Below are 10,823 nucleotides of genomic sequence, written 5' to 3'. Positions count from 1 at the left end.
GCTATGCTTTGTGGGTAAAGTGCGCCCTGCTGGTATCCGCCCATATTCACGTAAAAGGAGGCCAAACGCAGCTAGGCCCGGACGCTGGATCAAATGGAAAGTTCAATCGATTAAATTTGGCCACTGCATGTGTCTTTTTTGGAAGAAAAAAAAAACTTGCTCGCGCTCCCGAAACGACGGCAGGCCGAGTTAAATGCGGCCGTTCTTGGTGAAGAATAAGGAAATGCAGAGATCGTGCGAGGCGAGGGGATTATCAGCTTGACTTGTTTGGTCGCTACTTCGGACGCGGAACTCCACTCGCTTAAAAGGTAAAAAAAAACAACAACAACAAAACAAAACAAAACACACTGTTCGCGTTCAGTCTTGTTTGTCTGCGTTTTACTGTCTCCTGTCGTGCGGCGGACGGGTTGAGCCGCGTTCACACACTTAAACAAGCCGCTACCATGTTGATTCTGCTTGTTGGTGTAAAACTACGCCCAGTGGTAAAGTGGAGTCTTGGCCCTGCACTGCGGAGCGGAGCGGGTAGCTAGCCCGGCCAATGGCGGCCTCAAAAAAGCTGCACCCTTCCCCTTTTGAATGAATGGCCGGCGTTCCGGCGCTCCGGGCGGCACACGCGGCTTTAACCGGTCCCTGTGTCCCCGGCTTTAACCGGAGACACAGACGCCGGGTGCGAGGCTCGGGGAGAGGAGTTCGGAGGCTCCCGGGCGAGCTCCAGTGCTAAGCTACAGCTAGCAGCAGCTTGAGGCGAGCCTGCGGCCACAGAGCCGCGGATCTACCGTCAAACTCCTCCAGACCTGCGGCCACACACAGTCCGGAGGCTTCCGATGCTCCCACTCTTTCATTTTGTTGATTCCACTGAGATGGGAAATGTTACAAAGTAGCCAGATATGCAGGGCATCGAAAAGAAATGTCATGGAAAAAGTTAATTTTTGTGACGATTAAGGTGAAGTTAATTATGGTTCAGAACATCTGATCTCTTTAAATGATATATTTGTCATGACTTGTCAGCCATATTAAGAGTATGCGTTTCAGTTTAATTGCATCATATCAATTGTATATTTTATTTCCCATGTGATGTATTGAAAAGTGGGTGTAGTTGTGTAAAAAAAACAAAAAAAAAACGTGCCAGCCTAAAGAACTTGACATGCTTTCTTTTGCCCCCCCCCCAAAAAAAAACAATCAGATGCCCCAGTCATAACTTTCCCAAAGTTTGATTCGACCACACTAATGTGCACTGCGAATAGCTTCACAGCCAGAAAATCAATTGTACTTGCACAGAAACCACCAGACACAACGGATTTAACATTTACTACTGTCTGTAATTCAATTTCCACTTTAGCATAAGCTGTAAAAGCAAGAGAAACATTTGGCAGACAAAGTTATAGAAACAATCTTACACGAAGTCATTCAGGTAAAGACACAGCAGGTCTTGAAGTTTATTATCTGAAGAGCCACATTATCAGTATACATTGCAGACTGTCGGGGCATAGTATGAAACACACAACTGATCATCTCAGGGAGGGTTGGAAAAATAAGTGTTGTGAACACAAACAAGCAGATCCTTTTTTTAAACCACATTCTGGCTTTTGTCCTGACATGGCAATATGATTTGACAAGAACTCCTCCCTGCAGTTCTGAGCATGATGTGCTGTAACTCCTGAAAAGGCCAGCTGCCACTGTTGATGGGAGCTGCTGCACAAAGCGGCCAGACAGCACAGAGCCTCCCAGCTGCTTGTCAATTTTGGAGCCTTAATGTAACGTCATGGATTTCTGCCTGGGGTCAGTGTCTGCTGTGTGGCTGCGACTCTGCAACACTGCCTGTGCGGCTGGATTTAGACGTTTGATAAACGGGCGGTTTTATCTTTATTAGTCTTACCTCAGTGTCTGATTAGGGCTGATATGAAGCCACAATTCAATTTTGTTTTAAAGACAGTATCTGTAACATTTCATTTACATGTTCAAGGGCTGTTGGTTTGATTCTTGTAATCCTATCCTGATTTTAGTGTTTCATTTTCACTTATTGTCATGCACACTAACCATTATATTGCATTTTTGTGATTGTCTTCTATTCTACAAATGTATTGTTAAATCTTAGAATAAAAGTCTTAATGGTACAGATTGTAATTTTTTTGTGATTCAGTAAAAGAACACTGGAGGTTTTTTTTTTTTTTAAGTTACTCTGTTAGTTTTGCTCATAGATCAACATTTTCTCTGTTGGGTAATTATAAGCCTGCAGGTTTCTGTCTAAGATGACAGATTGCCACACAGAGGAGACAGGGAGTAAATGGCGCTTGATGTCTAATTATTTTTAAATAAATGTTTCCATGTTCAAAGATGCAACTGAGCTACTTCTTTCGACCAGAATGCACTGGATGAACTGCTATGCCACTCAGCTGACTGTGTAAATGTCGCATATTAAACGCTCTTCCTTTGGTCCCACAGGTGAATCATGACAGAATATAAGCTGGTTGTGGTGGGAGCTGGTGGTGTTGGCAAGAGCGCACTTACTATTCAGCTCATCCAGAATCACTTTGTGGATGAATATGACCCCACCATTGAGGTAATGTATATTGCGTGCACTCTGGTGTATCTCTTATTGTCTGTGGATTTTGTGTTTATGTTGGTGGTGGTGGGGGGGGGGTGGACGGGGGACGAGAGGACGGAACCAAGGTGAAACTGCTCTGTTAAAGGAGTTGCAGCAGGTTCTACAGGTTCAGGCTTTAAAAAGACACCCAACAGGTTTCTAATAACTTTCAGTGTTTGCTTGTCTACTTTCTCAACGGGCAAAGATATGCAGAGTGAAATGTCCGGTCATGATTTTGTTTATTTCCAGATGTTGTTGCAGATTAGAGTGGAGTCGTAGTTTATTTTATTGTGAAATTATGAGTGCTCACTGGACTGGACAGTGTTTGTGTTGGAGCAGATTGAATCAGTGTGATGAAAACCCGAAGTCCTTTTTAGAAATGAGCACGTCCTTGTCCTTTTGCAACGTGAGACCCTCCATAATTATACAGAGCCCTTGAGAATTATGCAATTAACATTTTTATAGAACAATGCTGAAATCGGGTTGAAATCACTACGCGTGATTTTGAAGTCATGCATCGTCCCCATTGGTATATTGCAGGTGTCTCTCAACACCTGTACAGTGACGTCACGTGTATTAAAATTGGATAATTCTTAATTTGTGCCATTTTTAAACCTTTCTGTAATACTGAACCTATGAATCCCAGTGTTCTAATGTCTCTCTCTTGCCTCCTCCTCTTGCAGGACTCCTACAGAAAGCAGGTAGTAATCGACGGGGAGACATGTCTGCTGGACATCCTGGACACTGCAGGTCAGGAGGAGTACAGTGCCATGAGGGATCAGTACATGAGAACAGGAGAGGGCTTCCTGTGTGTCTTTGCCATCAACAACACCAAGTCCTTCGAGGACATTCACCACTATAGGTGAGAAAAGGTCACTGCGGTCTGCAGCTCCACTGTGAATGATGCGTCCTGCCTGCCCGCGTTGTTCACGGCTGACCGCCTTCTGGATTGTGGCGGTTTAATGACCTGCAGCATCTGCGGCTGGGTTCAGTGGAAATTATAGCTGATGAATATTGTCAACATTTACTGCATATTTTAATCTTTATTGCATTAAAAGAAAATACAAAATGCTTTCAAGTCTGAAAGTGTAGTCTTTGAAAAAAAATGCATTTTTGTGTTTAGAAAATTCTAAAATCATCACAATCTTTTGTAGCACTGATTGAAAGTCACAATCGTTTTTTTCTAGTTTTTTTTTTAACTTTACTTTTACGTAGCATCATCACTTTCTGACACATTGACATGTCTGCCATGTGTGCGTATGTCCAGAGAACAGATTAAGCGTGTGAAGGACTCCGAGGACGTCCCCATGGTGTTGGTGGGCAACAAGTGTGACCTCCCGTCCCGGACTGTGGACACCAAGCAGGCTCAGGACTTAGCACGCAGCTACGGCATTCCCTTTATCGAGACCTCAGCCAAAACCAGACAGGTGAGAGTTCAGCCGGGGACGACCACGCCCTCCGCCATGACGCGCCACATTCATCACAACTGCTTTAGTATTCCAGAGCAGGTCTGACACGTTGAATGGCGAGGAGGAAGGCGCATGTGGTCACAGAGATACTGGAAGTCATTTGATGAATTTCAGTTTAATTCGGGAATTTAATTACTTCTGGGAAATTTAGCTTGTAGTAATTCTGGCAAATGTCTGCGCTCAGGCTTAATAATTTTGCTACATGGATCACAAGAAGCACCGGGGACTCCTGTGGTGGTGTTGATTTGTTTCACATTCACGGTCTCTAACGGTCCCTTTTTTTTTTTCTTTTCTTTTTTTATAATAAGGTTGCTTGGAAATTTCTCTGGCAATGACTTGTGCATCATTAAATGCTCCCTGGTTAATTGATTTTTTTTTAAAATAATGGGTGATAATGTAATCATTGCATGCTACTCTGTCATGGTTATGTGAAATTATATCCTCATTAGGGCCACCTGCGAAGGATCCTGCATTATAAATAATCAGTAAATTTGTGGCAAGAAGCGTGCATGAAAGGACAAACTGTCGGTAATTACTCAAGCGGGTTAATGATCGTGCTTCCTGGTTACGGTGACCGGGTGCCGGACGATTTGCCGCGGTGTCACAAATGACGGTGTGTGTTGGGAGCATGGCCTTTGGTTGCTGTATGACTGATGGCGTGATCTGTACACAAATCTCTCTCTGTGAGCTGCGGTGAATCAGGGCTCCTTCTGGTGTGCTGGGAATGTGTGACAATTTCTTCCAGCTTCATTCACCTACGCGAGGCAGGCCCAGTAATTCACTGGGGCCGGACAAGCAGCTGTCATTGCTTCTCTTTCTTTGTCCAATCTCAGCGACACCCCCCCCCCAAAAAAAAAAATCTACATGCAATTTTTAATCGTTTTTTAATTTATGTACTCAAAATGGTTTAAAATGATTCTTTATCCTTACATTTTAGTGTCATTTAAATAATTCTATATGTTTTTTTAAACAACGTTTCTCTTGCACCCTAATGAATTCTCCATTGTCTTAATCTATACTCTATCTGTTGCTGTCACTTTGCTCTTGTACAGTTAAAAACACCCCTCATGTATATAGGCAGGACAGTAATTGATAGGACATTTTTTTTTTTTTCTTCTTCCTATTCGTGTTTTTAAACGTGTGCCCGTTGCAGTTCAGCCTTTTTTAGCCTACCGGAGGTGAGTGTTCAGTATTCACATGATTGATCTCAGGAGTCTCAGGCGATGTTGATGAGTGGAGCCACACATTGAAAGCAGGCCCACCTCAGTCCACCAATCTGCTTTGCTCTTTTGCATTTGTAGCTTGCAAACACATGCGCCCGTGCAGTTTGTCCCCCCCTCCCTTTGTTCCTCAGCATTGAGGAAAGTTGTGTCTCATACTGCAGAGAGTGGAAGATGCCTTTTACACTCTGGTACGGGAGATCAGGCTCTACCGGCTCAATAAGCTCAGCAAGGAAGAAAAGACTCCGCGCTGTGTCAAGCTTAAAAAGTGTGTTGTGATGTGAAAGGGGTAAGTGTATGCAGCCGTGCACCCACCAGCTCTGTGTGTGTGTGTGTGTGTGTGTGTGTGTGTGTGTGTGTGTGTGTGTGTGTGTGTGTGTGTGTGTGTGTGTGTGTGTGTGTGTGTGTGTGTGTGTGTGTGTGTGTGTGTGTGTGTGTGTGTGTGTGTGTGTGTGTGTGTGTGTGTGTGTGTGTGTGTGTATTGTCGGTGGGAATTGTGATAAAGGCGGGAGAAGATTCAGAGTAAGAGCTGGTATTTCAAATGTTTTCAGAGCTAACCTGCTGGTTTCTACTGGGGCTGTGGTGAGGCTCTAACAGGCTGAAACAGCTGACCACTTCTTCCCTTTTCGGTGTCTGTGTTTTGTGGTTGATTATTATGGAAGGTTGCTTTCACACTGGATTCATTTATTTAGTCTCGACATAATAACATTGAACGTCGCTGCATTAATGCACGTACGTTTAAAATAAAAGTAACTGAAGTGAACGACAAATAACCGACCGATAGTAGCAGATCAGATAAAAAGCTGCTTCAGTGAAAATAAATGCCCATTCTTTTGCATGTTTGTGCACATTGACAACAGCGTTTCAAATATTTAAAAAAGCATTCTTTTCCACAATTTAATTAAAACGACTTGGATTAAATATTAACATGTACCAGCATGTGCAGTTATCTATAAAACTCTAGGTTTAACATCTTGATTTCATATTTATCTTATTGCCTGTGTAATTGGATTAACAAATGTGTGTGTTTATGCAGCTTATACTTAACACAGACATTTCATGATTGCGGTTTCGTTTATTTTACAAACCACCAGGCAGAAATAAATGAAACTGTTTAGTTTGTTGTGAGGTTTGAAATAATCTTCCATTGATTATTGTATATAGATTTTTAACTGCACCTATGTATACCAACAAAAAAAAGAAAAGATGTACATGTACAGATGGATGAATACAAACAAGGACAATTGAGGTAATGATTCCACAATTAATTAAAAAAACAAACAAATCTTGTGCCTCAGTTTTCCTTCTAAACTGGAACCATTAAGAAGAAAAAAAAGAAGCTTTGATTGGGGTTTGTTCTTTCTGCTTCTGCTTCAGAGAGACTCATTATCTCCCGACCCATTGTTAAAAAGAATCCTGCTGAAATGTGGAAGAATTGCTCCAAACACATCACCGCTGTCAGGTCGACTCGGTACAAGGTGCTCGGTCGGCACTCGCATTCCAACGCAAGTGTTTTCATGTCACTGTGAAACATTTTCGACCAACTGCCAGTGTGAAAGTGTCCTAATGTGCTGAAATCATCTTTGAGCTGCCGAGCCACCGCGTGTGATTTCAAAGGAAATTCTGGTGAACTTGGGATTGAATCAAATGCTGGAACGTTGCTGTGGAGAACGTCCGCTCGGGAACTCACCGACACGTCGCCAATGTCAGTGGTGTGTTTGTTTTGGTGAGAACGGTTTCCCCGCAGCTCCGAATCCCTTCATCTTCTTCGTTTCCCTGCTCTCTCTGTCACAGCCTGAAGTGGCACCAGGCACTCTTACTCCACAGCGCCTTGCTGATTATTGTCGCATTTATTGCACTACGTGAACCATTGGGGTGCTCTTATACTTGCATCAGTGTCGCATCAACAGACACAAGCTGCATTTCCATGAAGCCTGTTATTCATCAATAATCACAATAAGAGGCCAGGGAGCGAATGGAAGTCTCATTTAAACACTTCAACCTGAATAAATTGGTGCACTCAAATGAAAACCTTCAGTTTTGAGAGGGATTAGAATTTTTTTTAATAAACTGTCTCAGGGTTATCTTCTGAGCAGTGCATGCTCGCTCAATAAAATCCAAGTTGTCACTCCTTGCCTTTTCTTCTCTTCTCTCTGAGGTGCATCTTTCCAGAGAAGACCTTATCTGTTTTTAGTATTTTGTAGGCCAATTAGCAGAGTTGCCCTCTGCTCGCAAAACAAATTATTCACAGACCTGTAGCTTTAGAGCCAACCTGTTGTGGTGCCAAGCACATTTAACAGTCTGTGTGTTTGTGGATTGCACAGAGATGAAAACTGCAAACAGGATAACTCTCATTTTAGTTGCCAGTGGTTATTGATTGCCTCCAGAAGGAAAAATACCGGCTCATGTAACTGCAGTGACTGTCTGTGATTTTTATTCTGTATTGTGTTTTTAATCAGTGGCGTCAAAGCGACGCCTCTATTGGATCCATTTCTAATGTGTGTCACACTGTATTATGCCAACATGATTTTTGGAGATTTGACTTCAGTCTGTATTTTTAATTCTCACCCAATGATAACTGCCGACCCCTTGATTCTGACTGTATTCCCTTTTCTTTTTTTTTTACAATTTTGTCTCTCTTTTCTTTCCCAGGGAGTTGATGATGCCTTTTACACATTAGTGCGAGAAATCCGGAAGCATAAGGAGAAAATGAGCAAGGAGGGCAAAAAGAAGAAAAAGAAGTCCAAGACAAAGTGTACACTGATGTGAACCTCCACCCCTTTTCAAGACAGACTAAAAAGAAACTTTCTTCAACAGTTCAAGTAATACATTTTGTACATTACACTAAATTATTAGCTTCTTGTTCAATACCCACAATACTAAACCTGACCTGAATTTTCTGCCTTTCTGTTATTTGCTACTTGGACACCAATAAGCTTAATTTCCAGTTTAGTGCCAGTTTGCCGATGCGTATTGGTCCAACAGCCTGATGACTTTGATGTTGTAAGATTGTGAAGATTTGGATGATTTTCTATTTAGCTGCAGAGCTGGGAGCTAACTGCGTCCCAAGTCACATTTGACAAATTACTCATTGAAAATGTATGTTAATTTTCCCCCTTAGCTTAAATGGTTGCGACCTGGGAAACATTATGTAATGCCCTCTGGGATGCCAAAGAATGAGTTTTCATCCCGCTCGCATAGAAAAAGGTGCAAGACGAAAGGACCAAGATTCAGCCAGACGAGATCCAAATGTCCCAGCCACAGTGTAATGTCCCGTCTCTAACGACCTTTAGATAAGACTTAGTTATGTCACTGATAAGTATGCATGCGAACTTCTACTCTTCTCCAAATGTTTTAACACCCTAATTAGCCATTAATTAATTTGCAGTTTGTCAATGCTTTGTACTGTGTGGGGAGTGATTTCTTGCCTACATGAGACGAGATGTGTGTGTTTTTTTTTTTTTGCATGCATTGTGTCCTACATGACATGCTGATTGCAATTTGCCTCTGGTTGATACAATGAATGGCGCCTGCAATGGGGGTGTTTGACCTGTTGTGGAATAACGGACAGGAGTCATGTTGGTCGTTCTCTGTTGCAGAGATTTCTACTTCTTATAACCTTAGTTTGAAACTTTCCAACATCTCTCTCGGCCAAGGCTCGACTGTAAGACTGTTTTGATTCATCCTGACAAGTAATCATTTCACTGCTGTGTTGCAGAATAGCTGTGAACTCGTTCCTCCTACAGGACTTCATATTGGAGGAGTTTGTTTGGCTAAATGCTAAATTTAACTCTCCAGTCACAGTCCCCCCCCCCCCCCCCCCTAAAAAAAAAAAAAAAGAAAAGCTGTCACCTCGTTGTACTTGTGTTTGGTCAGAAAGCAGAATGCGTCCTTTAAGCAGCTGTCAGGAATATTTGTCTTGGTGTGGAACAGAGGTTGTTCAAAATGTCATCCAAATGGATTTTCAGACTTTCCCTTTCAGAGCCTTTCAAAAGTTTTTTTTTTTTTTTCCTCGATTCGTTTGCTAAAGTGTTGAAATTGCTTAGTGGCCTGCCTTTCAACAGAGATGATTGTCCAGCAAAAAAATAATTTGTCATTTTCTCTCACCACACCAGTGTATCATTGTGATGTAACTGGAACGGATGTTTGTAAATGAGGCAATAATTGCCATCAAATTGGTTTCTTAGACAAAATCGTCTGAAATTATTTAAAGAAGTCCTAGTTTCTTCCTTGGGTCAACCCATTATTCACCCTCTCTCATTGTATTCACAAACCGTTTGCCTGGGGATTTTTGTTTGCCTTTTATCTTTGCATTAGGTGCTAAATTTAGACGGTAGGGAGAGCTGAGCCCACATTTACTTTGTCCCATGTGCTCACGAGAGATACACAAACACTGTTAAGAGAGGGAGCAATATTATTCACACAGAGAATCCAGACATGATGCATTTTGTTTTTGGGATTAATGGATTTTGACCCACTTTATTATTACCTCTTTTTTCATGAAGTAGATAATAACTGTTAATGCAATTTTTAATTAAGGAACCCTCCTGTTAACAATACTGTTGCAAAAGTAGTTTTACTGTAATGTTTGAAATGTTCCTCTTCCTTTTATTGCGTGCCAACAGCTGATTTCTGAAATGTATCATTTATACCTGGATCGTATTTTAACAACCTTTGTATAGTTGTGATACTGAAAGGTGCATATTTTGTAAATTGTGCTTCATTTGTTGGTGTGTCTTAATGAATGTTGCTTTAATGGAGTTTCACTCCGCTCTGTGTATGTGACTAGAGAGTGTGACTGGGTCCAGGTCGAGGGAAGTGAATGAATGACCACTTTACAACGTACCTGTTGTGGGCAGTGTAGAGTGGTGATCTGATCCCAAATGAGTCTATTTTTTGCCATGAATCTCACCACTCCTATTTAATGTGTAATAAAGAACAAAGTAAAGAGGACCCTCGTTTTTTTTTTTGTTTCTCATTTGTTGCTCTCATTTATTAAACTTGCCTGAGCTAATTGCACACCAGGTCCATCCCGGCACTGTAAGCCGCTGCAGTAAGCGGGAACACTTTTTTTTTATTGACACTGCTTTGTAGCATAGATGCCTGAAATTGCATTTTTCTAAAGGAGACAGATTTCTTACAGTTTGCTTTCTCTGACGTATGAGGATCACGTCGATGTTTCCCAGCAGGTGGCACTCTTCACTCGCATTGGTCAGACTCTTTCTGCTAGACCACAAAATCCATAAAGGGGCTTTTCTTCCACTCTACCAGACAGAGTGCGCCTAGTTTTAGTTTTTACAAGTTGTGTGTGTGTATGTGTCTATATTTTAAAAATAAACAAGTACTAAAAATATTTATATGAGGGGAAACATTTTGTTTGCTGAGCTTAAAGGCGCCCAGTGGTTAAAAACGGACATGGGAAGCACTTCATGCTTTAAACGGATTATCTTGGGTGTTTAAATTAGATTAAATATACACATTTTCCCAAAATAAACTAGTTTCAAGAAAGCAAAGATATAAGAACAATTTGTTTAAATAAGCTAAAGAAAT

At 41.7% G+C, this 10,823-nt stretch overlaps 1 protein-coding gene across 2 annotated transcripts; it reads left to right on the top strand.

Annotated features, from left to right (window-relative positions):
• Positions 1–10,493, top strand: kras (v-Ki-ras2 Kirsten rat sarcoma viral oncogene homolog). 2 transcript variants are annotated; one of them, XM_080504955.1, is made up of 6 exons: positions 1–308; positions 2,443–2,560; positions 3,268–3,446; positions 3,852–4,011; positions 5,438–5,562; positions 7,926–8,061. In XM_080504955.1, exons 2-5 carry the CDS (start codon positions 2,450–2,452, stop codon positions 5,555–5,557), a joined length of 570 nt encoding a protein of 189 aa, XP_080361081.1. In that variant the 5' UTR covers positions 1–308; positions 2,443–2,449; the 3' UTR covers positions 5,558–5,562; positions 7,926–8,061. The 2 variants fall into 2 exon arrangements, with proteins under 2 accessions (XP_080361081.1, XP_080361082.1); XM_080504956.1 differs by lacking the exon at positions 5,438–5,562 and having other exon boundaries at positions 8–308; positions 7,926–10,493.
• Positions 10,494–10,823: the final 330 nt, after the last annotated feature.

This window comes from Blennius ocellaris (genome assembly GCF_963422515.1).
Source record: "Blennius ocellaris genome assembly, chromosome: 11".
Taxonomy (NCBI): Eukaryota; Metazoa; Chordata; class Actinopteri; order Blenniiformes; family Blenniidae; genus Blennius; species Blennius ocellaris.
The sequence above is the reverse complement of the archived record's forward strand: the minus strand, read 5'-3'. Positions and strand labels throughout refer to the sequence as shown.